This window comes from Hippoglossus stenolepis, chromosome 16, assembly GCF_022539355.2.
Source record: "Hippoglossus stenolepis isolate QCI-W04-F060 chromosome 16, HSTE1.2, whole genome shotgun sequence".
Taxonomy (NCBI): Eukaryota; Metazoa; Chordata; class Actinopteri; order Pleuronectiformes; family Pleuronectidae; genus Hippoglossus; species Hippoglossus stenolepis.
This window is the reverse complement of record NC_061498.1, coordinates 16,374,431-16,396,827: the sequence shown is the minus strand read 5'-3', so window position 1 is coordinate 16,396,827 and position 22,397 is coordinate 16,374,431. Positions and strand designations below refer to the sequence as shown.

The 22,397-nt window shown below is 42.5% G+C and overlaps 3 protein-coding genes across 6 annotated transcripts; 1 reads left to right on the top strand and 2 right to left on the bottom strand.

Annotated features, from left to right (window-relative positions):
- Positions 1 to 270: 270 nt before the first annotated feature.
- Positions 271 to 9,032, bottom strand: ddx42 (DEAD (Asp-Glu-Ala-Asp) box helicase 42). The gene is made up of 19 exons (XM_047343771.1): positions 8,935 to 9,032; positions 7,733 to 7,954; positions 7,465 to 7,621; positions 7,309 to 7,370; positions 6,968 to 7,004; positions 6,430 to 6,582; positions 6,220 to 6,324; positions 5,917 to 6,036; positions 5,644 to 5,820; positions 5,411 to 5,539; positions 5,214 to 5,313; positions 5,083 to 5,130; positions 4,893 to 4,990; positions 3,867 to 4,143; positions 2,702 to 2,928; positions 2,491 to 2,601; positions 2,173 to 2,283; positions 1,145 to 1,709; positions 271 to 1,001 (listed from the first exon to the last, which is right to left on the bottom strand). Exons 2-19 carry the CDS (start codon positions 7,945 to 7,947, stop codon positions 937 to 939), a joined length of 2,757 nt encoding a protein of 918 aa, XP_047199727.1. The 5' UTR covers positions 7,948 to 7,954; positions 8,935 to 9,032; the 3' UTR covers positions 271 to 936.
- Position 9,033: 1 nt separating this feature from the next.
- strada (STE20 related adaptor alpha) lies at positions 9,034 to 19,284 on the top strand. 4 transcript variants are annotated; one of them, XM_035180061.2, is made up of 13 exons: positions 9,034 to 9,189; positions 10,114 to 10,177; positions 10,614 to 10,671; positions 12,497 to 12,525; positions 13,863 to 13,965; positions 14,932 to 15,053; positions 15,348 to 15,456; positions 15,580 to 15,703; positions 16,289 to 16,460; positions 16,671 to 16,775; positions 16,924 to 17,177; positions 17,280 to 17,322; positions 18,264 to 19,284. In XM_035180061.2, the coding sequence occupies exons 2-13, from the start codon at positions 10,166 to 10,168 to the stop codon at positions 18,417 to 18,419; spliced, it is 1,287 nt and encodes a 428-aa protein (XP_035035952.1). In that variant the 5' UTR covers positions 9,034 to 9,189; positions 10,114 to 10,165; the 3' UTR covers positions 18,420 to 19,284. The 4 variants fall into 4 exon arrangements, with proteins under 4 accessions (XP_035035952.1, XP_035035954.1, XP_035035953.1 ...); XM_035180063.2 differs by lacking the exon at positions 10,614 to 10,671; XM_035180062.2 differs by lacking the exons at positions 10,614 to 10,671; positions 12,497 to 12,525.
- A 36-nt stretch (positions 19,285 to 19,320) lies between these two features.
- Positions 19,321 to 22,397, bottom strand: rnf113a (ring finger protein 113A). The gene is made up of 10 exons (XM_035180066.2): positions 22,241 to 22,397; positions 21,419 to 21,498; positions 21,249 to 21,344; positions 21,010 to 21,117; positions 20,656 to 20,765; positions 20,461 to 20,567; positions 20,266 to 20,355; positions 20,090 to 20,183; positions 19,884 to 19,990; positions 19,321 to 19,466 (listed from the first exon to the last, which is right to left on the bottom strand). Exons 1-10 carry the CDS (start codon positions 22,344 to 22,346, stop codon positions 19,399 to 19,401), a joined length of 966 nt encoding a protein of 321 aa, XP_035035957.1. The 5' UTR covers positions 22,347 to 22,397; the 3' UTR covers positions 19,321 to 19,398.

Here is a 22,397-nt window from a genome sequence, read left to right as displayed (position 1 = left end):
TTTTCATACATGTAATTATTTGTTCCCTAGGTGTAAGGTCCCTGTCATTTTAAAGCAGTCATCACGACTGTTGCGCTGCCTCATGAATTCCAATAAAACCACATCAGCCATAAAAAAACAGCTGAGTGTAAAATAGAATGTAAAAAAGGAAATACAGATGGTGGGTCTTGTGATCAGAAAAAAAATCTCTGAGCCACTCATGTACAGTTGTTTTCTATGATTGAACAGAAAGGCTGACAGATTGTTCGCGACAGAAAACAGACACAAACATAAAGAGAAGTGTTTTTAATTAAAACTTCCCATTTGAACACTTGTAATCCCTCTCATACAAACAAACGTTCCTGAAAACACATTTCAAAAGCAGACGGACTAAATGCCAGGGAAAGGCACTTCACTAAAACTTGAATACAAGACACAAAAAGAGCTACTGATAGTTTTTTTTTTAATGTACTTGTAATCACAGAGCGCCTTAGAAAAAAATTAAACGGTTCTAACAGTTAGCTTTGTAGAAAAGAAAATGCAAACACACAAACACACTTGGCAAAGATTCATTAAAAAGGAAAAGAAAATTTGTCAGGTTTGCAAGCACAGAAGCATATTAGGGGCTCAGTGAGTAGAAACAAGACAACAACCAACACGCCCTAATTTGGAATTGTTCACTGACAGGATTCGTTACAGCTCTATTGCTTGATCCTATTGACTTATAATAACAACAGTCTTGATGGTGTATGTACAGTGGCTGTCTCGGAGCTGCTTGTGTTGATCTGTCTGACACACTGTTGAGGCCAAATTGACACTGGCGTCAGTAAACGTACCCCTCGAGCCTTGTGCCTGCACCAGCCTCTGATATGCTCTGCTCTCTGCCTACACAGACAAGCTTGTCGTGGAGCAGTTGTTGCATGAATTATTCTACTGATGTGTTGATTTTTTCCCCCGTTAGTTGTCCCACCTGCTCTTTCTACGTTTTGGTGGATCAGGAACGGCAAAGCTATCATCTTCCCTGTCCCTCCCTCCCCACTCCCCTGTCTCCCCTTCCCTGTCCCTCCCTCCCCACTCCCCTGTCTCCCCTTCCCTGTCCCTCCCCTCCCCACTCCCCCTGTCTCCCCCTTCCCTGTCCCTCCCCTCCCCACCCCCTGTCTCCCCTCCCTGTCCCTCCCCTCCCCACTCCCCCTGTCTCCCACGTCTCGGTCGCTCCTCCGATCATCTCTTTCCCTCCTGCTCCCATCTCCGTTACGACTGTCGCTGTGGCGGCTGCTGCTGTGGCGCTCCCGCTCCCCGTAGCGGTCACGATCTCTGTCTCCGTGCCGATCTCGGTCGCTGTGGCGATCTTCACTGCTGTGTCGGTCGCTCCTGTCACTGTGGCGGTGGTGACTGTCCCCATGGCGCCCACGGTCTTCAACGTGTCTGTCCCGTGAGCTGTCTCTCTGTGAGGGAGGTGAAGGCGGAGGAGGAGGGGGAGGCGGAAGCTGAGGCTGAGGGAAGCTGTGCTGTGAACTGGTTAGACTGGGGGGCACTGAGCTCAGGGTGCCTGCACTGGTGAAGCCTGACATTGACAAGGTGGCACAGTGGGACCTCTCTGAGCCATTAGCAGACTCTGTCGGCACAGAGCTCAGACTGCCAGCACTGGTCCAGCATGACGAGCTGTTAGACTTGGTGCTGAGCTTAGGAGGGCCGCTGGACGCTGCCACAAAGTGGCTTTTATACTGAGCCTAGAGGAGGAGGAAGCATCGAGAAGGAGATATTAACCGCCTGGAGGAAAAACAAGGTGTGATGAAAGTTCAAAGTAAAGATTTTACTGCCTCGTAAGATAAAACAATAAAAATATATCGTCAGGTTGGTGAGAGGACTGATAATCGTCTCACACAGGTTTTGAAATGTCAGTCTTTTCTAAAGCAATTCATTTTTATTTTTCTATAAACAGCTGTGAGTGCAAATTTGCAACTGCCTAAAAGAAAACAGAATGCAGCAAAGACAGTTTAACATGATGCGGGTGACAAATATGGAAATAATAAGCCTGTGCTTTACTACAAGCACAAACAAAAAGCTTTTTTTTAAATAATAACAGCACATGTGCAAAGTCTAATGATGGAAACATCTGATCATATTAAAACAGCCAGTATTTTTTATCAAAAAAACATGAACCTATATTTAGTGGAAAAGACAGAATTGTACCTGGAAGGCTTGTTTCATTGCAGACATGCGGTCCCCCATCGCCCCAGTAGCTGGTTTGCTGTAGCCCTCAAAGCTGCTAGTGGAAGACAACAAGCTGCTGCTGCCACGCTCCTGCAAACACAACAGAGCATTACTCGTCCCTTAGAGTCTTCTCAATCTATAGGAAATATCTTAGCCATCATAGAGGTTTTTGATGTGGTCAGATGGTCAGAGATCAGATGTTCAGTCAGAAATAATCGTTTGTTTATTATTTTATAGCATAGAATAATGATTGTGACAATGACAAGCAGATTTCCAGTCCAGTAATCAATAACTTACAGAACTTTCAGCCCCCAAGCCTGGTCTCTCTCTGTAACCAAGACCACCTCCTCCAATGTTCGGCCTCTTCCCTTTACCCCCCTTGAATCTGGATTTCCTAAACCATGGATTCTGAGAAACAACAGAGAGAAAAATTATTCCAGCGCAAAACACAAGAGGTTTAGGCTAATTAATGTAAAACTTTGCTTATTCCTCTACTTATTTATCTCACCTGCATGGCTAAATCCATCAGTTCTTTAGTAACGGATTGATTCGCTCCCTCCAGATTTCGCACAAGGTCTCCAGCGAATGTAGTGTCTTTGTTGGTAAGGAGAGTGTAAGCTACACCCTTCTCTCCAGCACGACCTGTTCGACCGATCCTGTGCGTGTGTGTGTCGATGTCTCGTGCCACATCGTAGTTCACCACTGTGCGAATGGAAGGAATGTCCAGACCACGCGCTGAGGAGGAATAACAACAGTTGTAATGATCGCCTGCCTTCTCTAATGTAGAGCAAATGTTGCTAATGATCATGTTGTCAGTTTTATTGTTTTCACATTTGGAAAATGTACAAAAAGGGAATTATCAGAGAATTGATGATATATGCACAAGGTAAAATATAGACTATGGTTTTAAATTTTATTCTACGGCACAAAAAGTTATAAACGGGTGCGCTCAGATGGGGGAAGAGGCCAGTCTTTGTTTAGGGGATACCGCAGGTTTTATGTGTGAAACGCCAACCAGGGAATCCTGCTTCTCTTATGGATCATACCACATGTTGGAATATTTCACTGGATGACCAAGTCGGGGATCCCATATTCTGACCGGACTGTGATGAGGCTGTGCGGTTTCCATTGCGTTCGAATCGCAGCGTCTCGCAACGCCTCCACTTGTGATATTATTTTTGCCTTAGTTGGAACAATCTTTCAACCGACTAATTTGAAAATATTATTCTTGGCCTTTATGTTAACCCTGGGACTATTGTGTGATTTTTGTGACCTGTTTATTTGTGTTGTATTGAATATATTGCCGCCCGTCTTTTGTGTTAAAAGTAACGACCGGGCCGGATGTGATTTAATAAGTTTGAGCCTTAATATACGTTGTTTACACATAAAACTGTGTTTTTTGGTTAGTTAATAACTTTCTTTGAATTACTGTGAGGCAAAAGCTGATATTTTCTTTATACTTGGTGATTTTTCAAACCATTCTGTGTTTTCAGTGAACAGATATTGATGCAACAGGTGTCAGATCTGCCCGTGACCTTTAATGTACGTGTATGTACTTTCCCTTAGGGTATTTTAAAATAAGGTTATACAGTTAACCTCAGATGCCAGAAATGCTTGACATGAGTAGGTTCATGTGGATGTTCAAACAAAGGGGGAAGGAAATGGCTACTCACCAGCCACATCAGTGGCCACCAGAACGGGCAAGTTCTTCTTCTTGAAGTCACTGATGACCTTGTTCCTCTCACTCTGGTCCATATCTCCATGCAGGAGGCCAATGCTGTAGCCCTCCTGCGTCAGGTTAGTGGCCAGTTCTTCACAGTTTGCCTTCTTGGTAACGAAGATAAGGACAGAGCCAGAGGAGGTAAACTCTACGAGCCGCCGGATCAGCCAGGCCCATTTTTCTGTCCCACTGTGCAGCATCTCCACGACCTGGGTCACATCCTCATTGGCCTGGTTAGAAAGGGAACACAATATTCATGTTTCAATGACAGGCATAAGTGCTTAAAAGAAACTTGAATAAATATTGTAGTATTATGCAATGGAATATAATAGGGAAAATTGTTGTTCTTGAATTTGTAAATTACATATATTAGTAATTTTATAATTTATGAACACAAACATTCTGAAAAACTGGCATTTGCCTCGTTAGCCGTTTTCAGACATGACCTGCGGGTAAAGTCCGCAGAATTGGATCTAGAGTTAACCCAGAGTTTGTCTTTCACACATGCACAACGCAGCAGGAGGTTCTCTGCACAGACGAGTTTACAACAGCAACAAATCCTCGGCATTGTTCAGGCGAAACAGCTGGATGCAGCAGAGGCAGGAAGTAGCATATTAACTCTGCTGCGGAAATCATGTGATCATGCTTACAGCACCCCCGACACCATCATCAGCTCTTATAGCCACAAACTATCTTGACATCTTTGTCGTGTTTCCTAACGTGCGTGTCACCGCTTTTACACCCGGGAATATTTGTCTTTTTTTTTTTTCTCACATCGAATTCTCCTGGAGTTCTATGGATGTTATACAAGGAGGCCAGGCAAAGAAAGTCCGCAGAAACCGCAGAGCCTCACTCAGACATTTGCGTTCACACGTGCACCTCCTCCGGGAGAATATTCGGAGGAACTGTGAAGTTCAGTGCTCGTCTGGGAGCAGCTTATGTGTAGCTTTTTTTGGGGCAGATGTTTGATGCCACGTACCTCTCCGATGTCTCCCTGCACCACACGGATAGGATCTGTCAAGATGTCTCTGGCCAGCCTTTCGATCTTCTTTCGAAAAGTAGCACTGAACAAAAGAGCTGTGGAGGAAATCATATCCAAAGTAATTAAAGATGCTTTGAAGCCTGACAACTTATGACAATGAAACAGTCCAATTACATAAAGCACTTACTCTGTCTGTCAGGGCGGACATGGCTAGCAATAGACCTAACCTGATATTCTGAAGGGGAAAGAAGGAATTAGCTGCAGTGCATAAAACAGGCCGACAGCATCTTTGTTACAGAACAGATCATTTCAACCCACCAAAGCCCATATCAAACATGCGATCAGCCTCGTCAAACACCAGGTAGGTCACTCTCTGCAGGGACGTGGCCTTCTTTTTTACGTGGTCAATCAGACGACCCTGTGCAAACACAGATTAGCATTAAACCTCCTGTTTGGTGCAGCAGTGGAGTGCAAGTTTTCTTTACAATAGCCAGGTTGGTAGGCTGTTCCCTTACCGGAGTGCACACCACGATCTCTGCCCCCTCCTGCAGAGCCTTGGCTTGCTCCCACATGCTTCCTCCTCCATAGACTGCCACAGAACGCAATGAGTAGGCTTTCCCAAAGCGTTTACATTCTGCGTGGATCTGGTGAACATTTAAAGTCACACACATTAGTGTACAATCTAGAGCAATAAAACTATTAATTAACCTTTCAAAATCTCAACCCAAGATCTCTTCCCTTTGCTTACCTGCTGACAAAGTTCTCTGGTGGGACACACGATAACTGCGATGGGCCCTTCTCCTGCTTCCAACTCCTTCTGGTCCATGATATGAACCAGCATTGGCCAAATAAAAGCTGCAGTTTTACCACTGCCAGTTTTTGCAATACCAATCATGTCACGTCCAGACACAGCTATAGGCACACCCTAAAACAAAACCAATAGAATGTCTTCATCATTATTTAAAAAAAATAAAATTTATATCCAAATATATTGCAACCTTAAAATAAACTTGCACTATACCTGGCACTGAATTGGTGTGGGCTGAGTGAACTCAGACTTGCGGATTTGGTGCATTAGCTGCTCATCAAAGGTGAAGTGGGCAAAGCTGGTCGAGGGTTTTGGAGGGGCAGCACCAGATACCTGAGAATGACAAAGAAAGGGAGCAGGAAAAATATTTAAGTGCCCAGACTATACTTTTTCTTTCCTATTAGCGTGTGGTATATATATTTTTTTGCATGTAAAAGGTCTGCTAAGTTACAATGGCCACAGTGTGTATATACAAGTTATACAGTAAAATTTGCAATAAGTGAATTGTGGACTTACTCGCAAGTTTAGTTTCTGCCTTAGTTCCACCACTTGAATTCCAGTCAGGTTGATTAGCTCCTCGTGCTCAATGTAGAAGTTTTTCTCAAATGGTGGATAATCAATCTGTGAAAAACAGGCCACATAAATCACAACAAAATACTTTAACACAACATTAAAACACAAAATGGTGATTCATAGTTGAGACACAATTCTTAAAACCAACCGTACCTCAGTGTGGTCAATAGGAGGAAGGGGCAAGATGATTTTCTTGGTGGTGGGGGCAATTGGGTTCCCGTCACTGTCATAATCAATGTTTTCATCCTCTTCCTCCAGGGTCAGGCCGGCTGTGGGATTCTCTGCCATGTAGCGGAAGTAGGCTTCCTGCAGAGAGCAGAGCACCTCATGTAAAAAAACTGAGCCAGATTGCTGCATACCACAGCATCCGGACAACACAAAGAGATGCACAATATACCTGGAGAGATGTTCAGCTTTGCAACAAGATGACAAAATTCTGCTTACAATTCTGTGTATAGCTGACATAAATAAAAATATAAAAAATTCAAACATGCTTTCTCTAAGATGACAAGAATACTCTACACAAGAAAAACATCTGCATCATAATGATACTAAATATGCAACCTGCATGGTCGGCTAGAAGGAAAGGCATGGAGTGTTACAAGAACAGAGATCAGAGGGGGAATATTCGGTCCGGAGACCTCTCTGATCAGCGATGTAGTGGATTAAAAACTTTGGAGGGCTCACTCACTTGTTCATCTTCTTCTTCAATGTCATCGCGAATACCCCTGAAATGAGAAGCGGAGAAAAAAAACTTCCCTGCGGCTCGTTCATACACCCAAGACAGCCCACATCCCACTATGACTAAGAACACTTTACTTACCTGATAATATCTATTAAACCAGCAAAAACACTGTTGTGTGTTCCATTATTTGTGCCCCTCATAAGATAAACTTACATTTTTTATTTAGTTTTAATTAAGCAATATATTTTTCCTCTGGTCAAATTTCAAATTAAACACCTACATAAAGACCTTAGAGGCGACTAAAAATGTCAAATGAATGAATAAATCTGAGTAAAATGAAGTCTTACTTGGCTGACTTTTTCTCTTTTTCCTTTTCCTCTAGTTTCCTCATGTCTTTCGCTGCTTGATTCTGAAGGAGAAAAAAACAAAACAAGAGAACAGCAAATTAAGCAGTTGAAATTATAAACTAGTTTCTATCTGTTTAAGTGAAATTATCTGCTCACCTCAACCTCTGCCATGAAGGCATCCAGTGGGTCATCCTCACTGTCTGAGCCGCCGCCACCACCAGACTGCATTTGCTGCCGTGTGGGCGAATTCTCTGCAGGTATATATGGTAGATCAACATTGCTGCTGGAATCCTCTTCATCATCTTCAAAATACCTGGTTTAAATGAGAAAGATGCTGTTTGAAATTCATTCAATAGTAGGAATAACATTACACACTGACCGTTCTCTCCATGGAGGAATATAAAGGGAGGAATGTAATACTCACGCATTTTCCTCATCAAAATTCGCTCTTTTGGTCCCTATTTTATAGAATGACGGGAGCTGCTGGTTCTTCCCATATCCCCCACTTGATCCTGGGGGTCCAAACGATGTTTGAGATTTGTCAGGGACGGCGGGGGCTTCTTCTTTTTTCCCTGCAAGAGAAAATCCTCCAAACCCAAACCCTCGCTTGATACCCGGACCACCTTTGTTCCAGTTCATGACTGTGCTGTGAAAACGAGAGAGAAAAGAAGCCTTTAAAGTTAAAATGTGTGTTATTACCTAATTTCAATGTGTGATATTCATCTGTTGGCCTTGTTCTTTTAATTAAGGCGCTGCAAACTAAATGTTTCTCAGCAAAAGTGTTTCATGGAAATCACTCAGAAGCCTGTCAGTCATCAGGGATCTCTTTCTGGTGTATTTAGCTCCTCAGTAACGGTTCCATGAGAAATACAACTGTGTCATAATAACAAGTAGTAACTGAGCCACCCTGATGATCATCAACTTCAAATCCACAGATTCATCTTTTAGATACTTTCACTTTAATTGACAGGGATTTCCTCCACCCCAATAATACACATAAATAACGAAAACATAAAGCTAAAAAAAAAGCATTAACTGTGCAGTAATGTAGACGAATGCTGCAATACTTATAGTAATATATCCCTTTAGCAGCGGTGAGCCACGATGTGGGAAGAGGCACCAGCAAACATGCGTTACAAACACAGGATCGGTCTATCTGCTGGCGCCAAAGCTTACATGAGCAAAATGACATTTGAATTGATGTCCACTGCGACACGCATGTCTGCTACAAAGCACCAGAACCAGTATTGGTCATATTTCAAACTGCGGTTCGTCTTATCGGGCTGCGAAAACCGAACGTTACAGCGTTAGCATGGAGCTAGTTAGCAGTTTAACAGATGTGACGACACACATTGATGCAGAATCAGGACCAAGCTGCCGGCTCCGGGATATCCCTTCGCATTACAACATTACAACACCTCAACCCTGGCCACGGTTTGTGTAAACATAGCGCTAGCTTTAGCTCAAGGCCGCAAATTGGGGCCGAGGTGGGAGTGTGAGAGGCTCGGTCGTCAATGTGGCTCAACTAGAGGGTATTTTCTCAAATCCCCGTGAAGCAAACCGCAACTTTTCCTTCGATTGCATGTGTCTGTGCGAAGGCAGCGGTGGCCAACCGCCGTGATTTACCTGTTTCAGGCGCCTGTAGATGCTCCAGCCTGCAGCGCCTGTGTTGTCATGAGAAGAAGTGCCCTTTACGTCATCGGTGCGCGCCGAGTCTCTCCGTGGGCGTGTCGTCGTAAATACGCGACCCCGTAGTCAGCCAAGAGAGCGGAGTGGAGAGCTGTCAGGAAAACCCCGCAGGAGAAGATGGGCAGCTAAACAACTTCTCCTGAATTATTACACTCCTCCAGCCAGGCGTTGCTCTTCCCGAACATCACACTGGTAAGTCACTAAGACATCGGAAGCACGCAGTTTGTTGTTGATATAAATCCTGGTGGCTGCTTTAGCTAACGGTCATTTACTAATGCTAACATGCGCACTCCATCACCGCAAAATTAGCAAGAACTGAGCTCAAGAGCTGTTTTCTATTTACTTCAGTACATTTTTGTGACTTTGTGGCTTTTGTGATTCATGTTTTTCACGGACCCTTCGAACTACTTCGACTCCGGTCACTGGAAGTCAGTATATGTGTTTGTATAATGACAGCAACCTTAAAGCACGAGTGTTCATGGTTTGAACCTGAACAATCATTATCAATCAAACTAACAATAACAACTGACAGGGATCATCTGCCAGTTAAGGTTTAATATCACGATGAAGAGTTATAACGTATATGGACAACATCCCTGGCAACATATTTTCTCAATTCACATGATATCACTGAAATGCTCACATATTATTACGGTTCAACAGATGTGTGCAATCCTTACGGATATTGTAAGTATTCTGTGTTCGAAATATGAATCATTGTTTTGATAACGAGTATTGTAGATTTATTGGTTTATTTAACAGTGATAATACATATTAATAAGCTTTACCACAATTGTACCATTAGACATTATTTCATCTGTATTCCCTGGACTGAGGTGTCCTGAAAAATAGAAAATGAAATCGTTTATGATCATGCAGCGTAATATAAGTTAGAAAAAACCATAATAAAATAGAAGACGATATCAGGACACTATTATTATTGTAATTTCATGTACAGTTTAAGATATTCAACACAGAAGCACAAAATACAAGACACACGAAGCAACAAAATGGTAAATTTTAGCGTTGAAATAGCAGCAAATCATTAGTACAGACATGGAGATGGAGATGAAAACAGAGACATCTTCTTAACAGTTGTTTCTCTTTTCTTCACAGATATCCCCTTGGCGTGTTTTCAGCATCGTATGTAACACCCTCAAGAGGATCCATGTCTTTTCTTGTAAGTTGTTTATCATGTACAGCCTATTTTAGACCCACGCTTACAGGGCATGTTTCCCAGTTCAGGATTAAATCTAATTCTCTTCTTTGATCGATATTTGTATTAAAGATTGTGTCTGGTCTTAGAGAAGGCTATAATAACATTTATGATAGCTTTCATTTCAAGCAGCCAGACACTGCTGTCATCATAATAAGTTAATTATGTATAGTTATTAGTTACATTGTAAACTTTCTAAAATGCCGCCTTTTCAATTCTACACACGTTCTACACAAGAAATCCTTAAGAGTGGCAAATTAGGCCATCAGCATGAAACATCTTCATCAGCTTCTTCAGCTTTAAATATGTCATGTTTCTGTATAACCTCTCTCCTTACTCTTGCTTTCATTTCCTCTCTTTTTTTCCCATGTCTGTTATTGTTAACCTCTGTTTCTGTCAGCGTTGGGTATCTGAGAAATTGAGTGTGGAGAGCCTGCGGGATTTGGAGTTATTTGGAGGTGAGGTTCGAGGCAAATACCAACTCACAGCAAAAGGGTTCAGCTTTCCCAAACCACTGCTTACACACTTGTCCCTTTTATGAGCACAAACAGAAAATTCCCCTGCCTCCCCGTCATCTGTTTCCCCTCTGGACTGCTTTTGCATCATTGCTCTTTGCTATAGTAACTTATCAGCAGAGGCATTTGCTAAATAACTTTTTAATTCATGTCCAATTTGGGCTCGTCACATATAAAGACGTTTGTGCCATTTTATTTAATGCTTCCTGTGACTTGTGTAAGTTTGGTGTGTTTATCCTGCGTTTAAAGAAATGTAAATTTGTTTTTTGGCTGTTGAATCTTTTTATTTGCCATTATAGCTAAATTTGGCTTTTTCTTCTTGTGGTGACTGTTGTTTTGTTAAACACATTTGCTTGAATCTAACTTTTAGCATGTTAGATGTAGGTACAACTATGTTTTGAGTAGTTTGGTTTTGGCTAGTATGTGCTGATATGGGCCTCATTGTTGCATTCATGCGTAATGAACTTACTATAAATATTAGGGCACTATTAGCTTATTAGCTGAGTGGAAAAAGCTTTTACGTTATTGTTAATTACAAATAACACATGTGTTTGTGTGGGCTGGTGTAGCTCATGGTGTCAGGGTTTCATCTGAGAAAACTACACACAGTCACAATAATTACAGCCCATTTTACAGATACACAGATAATATAGAGTTAGAACTATGGGATAAGGTTTGTTAAATGCAAGGAGACCTCATGCATGCACTTTCACTTTCTATGGTGAAACAGGGGCTTTTCCATGGGTGTCTTAATGATTTGATATCAGCTTGATCCTGTTTTCTCACAGTTAACAACTCCTGAAAAACAAAAATTCTGAGATCCCTCTCATTAAAAACGATTCAAGGCCTGGAAGATTTTGTTCTTTTACTCCCATGTTATTGAAATGCACTGGGACATTTAAATTGGCTAAACATGCTTTCAATCAGAAGCTTTCATTATCAGCCCTGAATGCTGGTAATTCCCCACATGACGAATGGAAAGGGTTTTATTTTCTCTGTGATATTTCTAGCAGTCACTTAAAGATTGCAGAGGTTTTGATAATAAGTACAGTAAGTGAAAAGAGAGAGAGAGAGGGTCATTTTCAAGTGTGTGTGCAAGCTGCAGATGACACTTCACCTTTGAAGGTTTACTAAAGCTACAAAAGACTGTGTTCTGGCTGTGTAGCAGTAGTTTGTTAAACCTTTTTAAAATGCCATATTTCTCTGGTTTTGGGATTCTGTGGGAAAAGCTTTCTTTCTTTGCAAGCTTTGCCATATTTTCATTTCCTCACTGGCCAATCATTGCTCAATGTTGCATGTTTGTTCCAGTGTATAATTTAATATATTTGCTGTCCCATGATTCCATTGCCTTTCATACTATTTGGACAGAACCTGCTGGGTTTATCTGGATTATTTTTTAATCTAATTCATTTGCGATAAAAATATTTGTAGAAAAATATTTAAGCCAGATTGTTATTCAGAAATTAGCACTTTGCTGCGGCTACAGTTCATTTTTGCTGTTGCAGTTTCAGTTTAATCATGTTCCCGGAGCTTATCATGAAAACTGGCTGCATTGATAATAGTGTGTCATTTAGTCGCTGTAAGCTACTTTTTTCAGATGAATCCTGCTCGTGATAGGAGAACCAGCAAAGATCATCAATGAAACTCTGCAGCATGCAGCAAACTCCCTCTACTAGAGGCTGTGTCCTGGTTCAAGAGCAGCTTTAGAAGCAGATCCTCTTTTTGTTTTGTGTGTGTTCATGTCATTGATGTGGTTTTTCTACCCCAGAGCAAGCTCAGGGACTCTCTCACAGGAAAGTAAGTGTGGTACTCCTGTCCCTGCATCGTCATCACCCGTTTGCCCTTTGTGTATGTGCTGGCATGTGTACGTGCGCATACAGAGCTCAATGTAGAGGAATCCACAAACCCCTGGGGCTTTGCACATTTTATGTATGCATGAGTGTTCCGCTCATAACACGCACTGTCCATGCTCGTAGCTCAGAAGGTCATCTCACTCCACTCATGCAGGCTTGTGTTGGACAGTACAGGGAAGTGGTCGAGTGTACTGTGAAGCTTAAAGAGGTCAAATTATCCTCTCATTCAGCCATAACACTTCTGTCTAAGTGTTTAGTTTGCAGTTGACGTGATGTGCTCAAGGCAACTGTTCTGTTTAGATTTTGGTGTGTTTTAGTTGCCTCACTAAAAAGTCTGTTAGGTCTCCAAGAATATTTTGTGTTGTGAGTGCTCAATGTTTGACACTGCCTGTCTGTGCTGGCGACTTGTTGGTTTGATGGTGAACTGGTGTACTGTCACACTTCACTGTGATGCCCTGCAGGCTGTAGATGGAAGGAGTTCCATGTGTTCGGCTTTAGGAACGCATGGTAACTCCTTCAGAATCGGATCACATTGGCAGTCTCCAATGTACCCCATGTGATCGGATCAGCATTTACAGATGTTCACTAAACCGATGGCTGCCATAGCATGATTGACTTTGCTGTCAAGCCAGAGAAATGTCTCAGGTTTACATATGACAGAAGTCACGATTTGGAATGGTCCACTGATCTTGATCTTGGAAATCGTCATCTCTGGCTCGTACGACAGTTTCCCTTAAAGAAATCCATCATTCTAATTTTGACTGTGTCTTCAGTGTGGTCACCATAGTAACACTCTATTCATACAACTCACCTCCATTTGCTGCCACAGCTTGCTTCTGAAATCTGTCCATTTCCATCATATGAATGTCGAGAAATTGATGGAATTCAGGAGTTCTCACTGCCAAGAATAACCTAAGCTTACCTGTGATGCACATGTCGAAAAGACTTTTTAACTAAAGACATGATGACATATGCAATGTTTAGACCATACTTTGTGTGTACACCATTTTATATTAATTTGTGCTATTGTATTGGAATATTTTTTAATTACTGTACCTACAGTAGTGTATTCTTAAATTTTTTTTGCTGGTGGTGGTTTGAGTACCAGTCCTGTTTTTGTTTTTTTTGTCTTTGGCGCGTGCCACGGTTCACACTAACACCTCGCTAACACTTTGGTGATGTTTTGCTTTCTTAGGCACTTATCAAGCCTACACCTTAACTTGTGGAGTCAGTGTCACAGCCCATCTTCATTTGCTCTGTTTCTTCTCCCCTTACCTTCAGGCCCATGAGGACAGTCAGGAGAGTCTGAGCTCCCTCCCTCGTCGGGACACCATGGGCAGCTTCCTCCCTGACAGCGGCTCATATGAGGTCCTCACCGTTATTGGTAAGTGAAGACAAATACACACCTGGACATGGCTGCTTGTATTTACTTAAAGATATATAGGCAAAGCCTGCAGGACACTTGTTTAACACTGACATGAATATTTTTTTACACCAAGTTGATTCACGCCCTGGTAAATTCTGTACTGATCACTGTATCGCCATTCTTACTGGTTTACCCAATAAACTCCAGCAACGACTCCAAATCATTAAAAACTTAGCTACGATGATCATCAGCTGCACCACCACCACTGACCACATCACATCGCTCCTCATCCAGCTTCACTGGCTTCCAGTTCGACAAAGGATACATTAAAAAAATCCTTCTGCTCACACCTAAACCCCTTCATATCCTGGCCCCCCCCAAACCTGTCTGACATTCTCTGTCCCCACACCCCGTCCCGAGCCCTATGCTCTTCCTCAGCGGCTCCTCACTCTGTCCTCACTTTCAAACTCAGCACTGTAGGTGCCGAAGCCTTCAGCTTCTCTGCACCAAGACACTGGAACTCTCTGACACCTCACACACCTCAGCTGGACTCTATTGGACACTTCAAATCTACAATTAAAACACATCTGTTTAGATGAGTTTACCCAACATAACTCCATGTTATCTTGTCTGTGCCTCTCTGATCTGATTTTAGCCTTTGGTTTTACTCTAATTATTCACATGTTTATACCTAATGTATTGTTAAGTTGTGTGGTGTATTGACGAGGCAGACGCAGGGTTGGCATTCATTGACCTTACTGCCATCTTACTTGATACAGGTCAAAGCGTTACAGGTCAAAACCTTTTACCTTTGAACCCGACCTTGTAAACAGAGGTCCACAAAGCATAAGTAAACATATAATTACCATTAAACACATATGTGGTGAAAAAACCACAAGTTTCATTCAGTGTTCTGAAAAGCACCATGAAATAAGAATAAAAAAGGTTATGATTATCATTAAATCTTTGTTGTCTGTGTTTTAGGCCGGGGCTTGGAGGAATTGATGACCGTGAACCTGGCTCGATACAGACCCACGGGGGAGCACGTAGCCATCCGACGGATTGACTTGGAGCCGTGCACTAATGACATGGTTATCTACCTGCAGGTCTGCACCAGTCTGCCGTCTTCCTTCACTCCCATCAGTCTACATTATTCATATTCCCTTTAGTTTTTTCCTTCCCGTGTATGAACCGTAATTTCTTTAATTTCACTGCCTCCATGTGAATACTTACGTAACCCTTGTGTAACCGTTGTGCATGTCCTAATTAACCATCCTGTCTTTACTGCTCAGCCCTCAGAACCAAATTAGAGTCAGAATCATCTTCTCTTCCTGTCGTCCTGACATAATACGATGTCAAAAATGTCAGATGTCATCATTTTCCTTCCCTCTGCCTCTTAGAGCGAACTTCATGTGTCAAAGTTGTTCCACCACCCGAGTATTCTTCCCTACAAGAGTGTCTTTATAGCTGAAAATGAACTGTGGGTCATCACCCCCTTCATGGCTTATGGTAAGAAATGGACTTAAACCCTTAATACACGATACAAGTTGGTCAGCAATATTTTATAGCAGGGTGTAATGGAGGACAGCTTTCCCTCTGTTCGTGCTTATCTGTGTTTGATTTATTTTTCAGGTTCAGCCAGAGATCTGATCTGCTCACATTTCACTGATGGAATGACTGAGCTGACCATCTCATACATTTTGCTGGGCATGCTGAAAGCTCTCGAGTACATCCACCACATGGGATATGTACACCGGTAAGACACTGACAAGTTTCTAAGACAAATGTGTCGTTTTGTGTCAGATATAAATGTTGTGAAAAATCTGAAAACAAAACATCATATTTGGTAACCATTAGAGAAATTTGATGTCGTCTAATACCCAGGAAATACATACCAAACTTTATTTGGTAATTTTTGCCTCTGTGCTCAACCACAATGGATTTGAAAAAAGGCAAAAAAATAACCCATTGTTTATTTAGTAATCGCAGCTATTTGTATACCCACCATGTTCAGATGGACAGTATGTTTATACATCTGCGTTGGGGAAAAAAATGGATGGACCAATATGTAAATCAGTGTATTTGTAAATGACTTTTCTATTCTTATCAACCACTAAAAGCATTTTACACTACAAGTGACATTCAACAAATCACACACACATATTCATACAGCACTTCTATATGCATTACCTTTGTTATCACACACTATTCACACACTGCCGGCTGTCCATTAGGATTTATTAGATTGACAATTTTGATGAATCAAATTCCAGTCTCACCTCATTCATAAATACAGGCCAGTTAGATTTCCACTGTACTGACTGTGTGTGGTTGTGTGCAGGAGTGTGAAGGCCAGCCACGTGTTGATCTCAGCGGACGGACAGGTTTGCATGTCGGGTCTGCGGAGTATCTTCAGTCTGATCCGTCATGGTCAGAGAGCCCGAGTTGTTCACGATTTTCCTCAGTACAGCAACAAGGTGCTGCCCTGGCTCAGCCCTGAAGTGCTCCAACAGGTACTGATTTCCTCAACACAGACAGTAGCATTGTATGATATTGTGATAATACTGTCTCTGACTATGGACTACCTATTGTGGAAATGTTATTCTGTAACAAAGGTCTATGGATTATATTTTTTTCATGCTGCAACACTCACATGGATGAGGAGTAAAGCCTGAAAGAAATGGAAAGTAGTGGATCATTTTGTAATTTTTTTTTTTTTACAGAACCTGGAAGGCTACGACTCTCGGTCAGACATCTACAGCCTCGGCATCACAGCCTGTGAACTGGCAAATGGACATGTTCCCTTTAAAGACATGCCAGCTACACAGGTGATTGATTGTCAAAATAATACCTGATCAGTTATTTATACTAAAGACAATAGGGGCAAACCTCAGCTAGAATCTTTTTTATATATGTGGTATACTACCAATATCGAAAAGGACAGATATTTTCCAACTCCTCTCTTCACATTCACAGATGCTGCTGGAGAAGCTCAATGGGACAGTGCCATGTTTGCTGGACACCACCACTATTCCACCAGAGGAGCTGTCCATGAAACCGTCCCGCTCTGGGGCCGACTCTGGGATCTGCGAGTGCCCTGGAGCCGGAGGGGTCAGAAGCTCCAATGGAGACCCTTCCTCCTCGTCAGCCGGGCACCCATACAACAGAACATTCTCCACAAACTTCCACGCCTTTGTTGAGCTGTGTCTACAGCGAGACTCAGAAAGGAGGTCTGCGTTTGTCTTCCTACACACTTCAATAGTTAATAAGATGTTTTCAAATGTTTTGAGGTGCAACAAACTGATTTTTTTTTTCTTGTTGTTTTCTGTCAGGCCGTCTGCCGCAACTCTCATAGGTCACCCCTTCTTCAAACAGGTGTGTAAAACATCCCAATTATCTCTTACTGAATTTATCTTAAGGTTAGGGTTGGTAAGTTGTTTCTAAAACACCTTTTCAAACACTATTTGTTGAAATCCTCTTCATGTCTCGATAGCCATCAATAAATAGTCGTATGAAAAGCAGATGTCTGTGGCACTCGCAGGAATGTAATAAACATTCATTCGGACAGAATGAAATGATTGGCTGGCGTACCTGTCTGTCACTAACTAGCCTGCCTGCTTGCGTGCATCCTGCCTCTGCTCTCACTGTGCATGACCGGAGTCTCCAGTCGGAGACATAGACCTCTGAAGCAGAGATGACAGTCAGAAGTTAGCGAGTGAGTCACGTTATAGTCGACTTCTAGCAGTGACTTTGTCAGTGCACTTGCTTGTTTTTTCAGGTGTGTAGCTTTGACGAGAGGGACGATTGGAGGGGGTGGGATGTATCGGTTTGCATTTCTTTTGTGCCTGCTCTACTTTTTCTGTTATCCAGGATTACCAACCCTAACTTAAATTTTTTATTAACTTAGTCATTCTTGCCTCTGGGACAAAAAAAATCATTGCCTTCGTTGCTATTGCCTGAGCGGACATTACATTACATTTCATTAAGCTGACGCTTTTATCCAAAGCGACTTACAATAAGTGCATTCAACCATGAGGGTACAAACCCAGAACAACAAGAATCAAGAAGGTACAATTTTCTTCAAGAAAGCCAAACTTTTTTTTATTCAAGGAATAGTCGGAAGAGATGTGTTTTTAGTCTGCGGCGGAAGATGTGTAGACTTTCTGCTGTCCTGATGTCATTGGGGAGCTCGTTCCACCATTTAGGAGCCAGGACAGCAAAAGATGCGTGTGATGCGTTTTGTACATCATACATGATCTTAAGTCCAGTCTGCAATAAAACCAACATGTTTTCTTTTTTCTCTCTCTCTCACTCAGATCAAACGCCGGCCCTCAGAGGCGCTGCCCGAGCTGCTGCGGCCTGTGACGCCCATCACCAGCTTTGGGAACGTCCAGCCACAGGACACTACCTCTGGGCTGGCCAGTCTGGAGTCGGGTCTCAGCCACCTGGAGGTTGACGACTGGGACTTCTGACGGTGGAGGACTCAGTGGGGAGACACTTGTAGGATTGTGATGGGAAACACTCGCACACAGGACGAGAATAGTTTTTGTTATGATCCCCTTGTAAATAACACAGATCTCAAACTGAAAGGAGTTGCTGTTCTCAGAGGTTAATAGCCAGCAGCCATCTTGCCTCTTTTTGGAGTTTCTTGCACGCTTTTGTTCTCTAGATATGCACAGACTCTTGCACTGCACTGATGGCCTCTCTCTCTCTGTCTTTCCACCCACACAACTGTTTACAGATTGTACTCTCTCATAACAAGGCTCCCCCGGAGTACAGGACTCCTCATGCTGTTGCTGATATGTCAATGAAGGGTTTATGGATGTAGATGTGACCTAAACCCAAAGAATCTCATAAAATGTACCAGTGAAGGGAAGCTGCTACTAAATAGTCAGAGGGGACTCTCTACCTCTTGTTGGAACATGGCCGCTGTATGTGGCCCATCTGCTCAGTGAGACCAACATAAGAACACACCAGTCGTCACAGCTGACTCAGTTAGCACTCTACACCAGATGGAAAGCTTCAACCGTGTCCCGAGGGTCCGCATGTATATGCATTTCTGCATTTCTTCGCTCTTTGCCTGTGTTACAGTGTAAACCACATCTCATGCTTTACGCATCACTTTGCTGCACAAAGGTCAAAGTATAACACCGGTTCAGTTCAACCGTCAGAGCACAGACGTATGTATTTCCTCAAACTTACTCTGGGCGTGATGTTACTTATGTCAAAATATGAATGTTACATTGGTGCTTGTTTTGTCTGCATGTGTTTGACATTGAGGACAAAGCAACATGTTGAAAATGTTAAACTTCAACAATAAACATTGTTCACTTTAAAGATTTAACCTGACGTTATTACACCGTGAGTCAGGAAGCTGTCTACAAAAGTAACTTTATTCATTATTTACACAGACAAACACATAAGGGGAATGTTGAAATGGTTGAGATGCTTCTAATCATCTTCATCAGATGGTGGCTGGTCTGTTGCAGCCTGATGTTTCTCCATCTTGGCCATTAACTCTGGAATAAAGGGAAATAATAGAAAACATGACCGGAGGGAATCAACTTGCAATCATCGCACAAATCCCTTAAGCCGAGTTCCCACTAAACGACTTTCATAGTTGCAGTTTACTGTGTTGCAGTCGTTTTGAGTTCACACAACATGACTGACTTGCAACAGGGCATCACAGACTACACATCTTCACCCCATTTAGTGCTGGAGTTGTCTGTGACGCATCGGCAAGCCTCTCATCGCGTCTTTGACAAGTTCACACAGCGCTTGGCGACTGCAGATCGAGCACCAATCTGGGCTTTTGTCTGCGATTTGCTGAACATGTCTTCGACTGGCAAATTGTGCTGAAAATCGTGTAATGTGAACTCGGCTTTAAAAGTAGTTAATTGTCTCTTCTCAGAAGTCTTTTGTCAGACTCTTCTTACCTTTAGCCGGGTTGAAGACACCATTGGTTTGAGTGTTGCACACGTAGCAGCGCTTTGACTTGCGGTAATGCTGAAGAGCACATGTCTCACAGAAGTAGTGTCTGCACCTGGGAGACATGTGACTGGTTAACACACTGCACCAGATAATAAACCAAGCTCTGTGTGGTGTAGAAGTAGAGAAAAACAAACAATAGGAGGAGACTTACTTCGTGATGATGGGATTCTTAAAGGATTCCCTGCAGATGAAGCACCTAAAGGGCATATCCTCATCGTCGCTGCTCACCTCGTAGTTCTCCTCATCTAGATTTTAAGCACAGGGATGTTCAATAAATGCTACTGCAGGCACAGAAAAACTGACATGAAATCCCCCTCCTGAACTCACTATTGGCTCCGTATCGGCCTTCTTCCAGCTCCCTCTCGATCTGCCAGCCATGTTTGTAGTCTGATCTGTCGTGAAGGAACTTGCAGCTGTCTGAAAGCAGGACAGGAGAACATGATTGTTGAAAAAAAGTTTGCATTCACAGCATCTATTCAACAGATGACTTTCATATTTTAATGGACTTAATCTACGACTCACCTCCAAAACCACAGAAACCAGTCTCCTTATAGTCTTTGCAGATATCTGGCTGGTAGTCCCACCTGACTGTAGCTCTCAAGTGTTCAGGGGCTCGGATTGGTCCTTGTCTGTGAAGATAGAAGAAAATTACATGAATCAACGACTGATGACATTAGCAGTCATCGTTCATCAAATATGTTTCACTCTAGTACTCACCTGACCATGCCAGAGGAGGCGTTGCCCATTGTGGTATCTTTGGGCTTGATTATTTTTTTGTAATTGTTGATGCCACGGTAGATTTTATCATCCTCTTTGCCGGTCAGCTCCTGTTAAAAAGGAGGAAAAAGGGTTAAACCAGTGAAGAGGAAACTATAAATTAACTTTGAAGCAGATGATAGATTTCACTTCTGTGCAAAGGTTGTTTAGAAAAATCAAAACACAATTTAATGTTTCAGGTATGATGTGGTGCATTTTATCACAAAAGTCAAAGAAAAATACATCTACTAGGTGGACTAAGGAACACAATTATGAGTTGTGTAACATTAAGAATAAAAACATCTCATCTCTTACATCTTGGATTTTCTGACTCCGCTCAAATATAGCCTGAGCATCCTTGTCCCTCTCCGTGTCCAGCTCATATGTAGCGGTTGCACCCATGTCGTCGGGTCCCTCTGCTTTCTGTTATGAAGATCAAGAAACAGTGAGAAAGATTTATTCACATCTGCTTTTGTTAAGTTGTGGCTTCACAACAAAGTGACATGTTTCTTAAAAATGTGACATTAAAATAATTTAAAAAAGGCTCAACTCACGGCTGATCGTGTAGACTTGTAGGCAACAGTGACCTTGTCTTCTTTACCTTCTTCACCTTCACTGGACGATACAGCCTCTCGCTCTACTTTCTTAGACTGGAAAGGGACGACACATTAGTCAGTCTCACCGCACTATAACTAGCATATTACCATTTGAAGTATTATTGTACCATCTGAATCATGGGGTTGACTCGGGTGCCTTTCTTGTCCTTTCTGACCACAGAGCTCTGGTCCTCATCACTGCTGCCATCTGAAAAAAACCAAAACAAGTTTGACTTCAGGATAAGCTCCAGTTAATGTTGACACCAAGAACAATTTGATCTCAGTGACTGGTTGAAGCTGACAGAAGGCTCAAACTAACTCAGAACGGACAACATGGTGAATCTGACGGTCGACATCAGATTCCACTCCTTTCAGCCAAGAGCAGAAATCCGAGGCTGCAGTGAACACAGGCCTGATGAATCTGGACAGTTGAAGACTGTATCCTGGTCTGAGGAACCTGGATTTCTGCTGAGGCTGCGGATGTTATGAATTCATGAACCCATGAACCCAATATGCTTTGTGCCATAAATCCAGACTGCTGCTGGTGTGAGGTAGTCACATGTTTTCTTGACACCGCTTGAGTACCACAGAGTATTGTTGCTGCTATGTGAATCCATTTGGCCACAATAAACCACCTTCTAATGGCTACTTATTTCCCACCCTGTCACACGGTGTAGCTGGCAGCAAAACAAAACAAAGAGAAAATGCTATTTACCAAAACACGTCGTATCCCTCCAAATTCAAAGGAAACTAACAGAGTTAGTCTCACTATTCTAACGTTAGCAACAAGCTGGGCTCTTTGCCAGGTAACTACCGCCGTCATTATTAAAACAAATGTGAGGAAAACAAGAACCCGCATCAAGCCTCGCTGTTCACAAAGCTACGTCGTTTCCGCCGTTAGGTGATCTCATTAAAACATCACAATAATTTGTCAAATGATTCATTTTCACCTTTATCGCTGTCGCTTGCTTTTCTCTTTCGTCCCGAGAATTTTTTCTTGGATTTCTTGAACAAAAAAGTACAAGTAGCCGCTTTCGGTTCCTCTGAGTCCGCCATCTTGCCACCAGTATAAAAACCATCACCGCCGCAGCGACAGCGCCCCCTAGT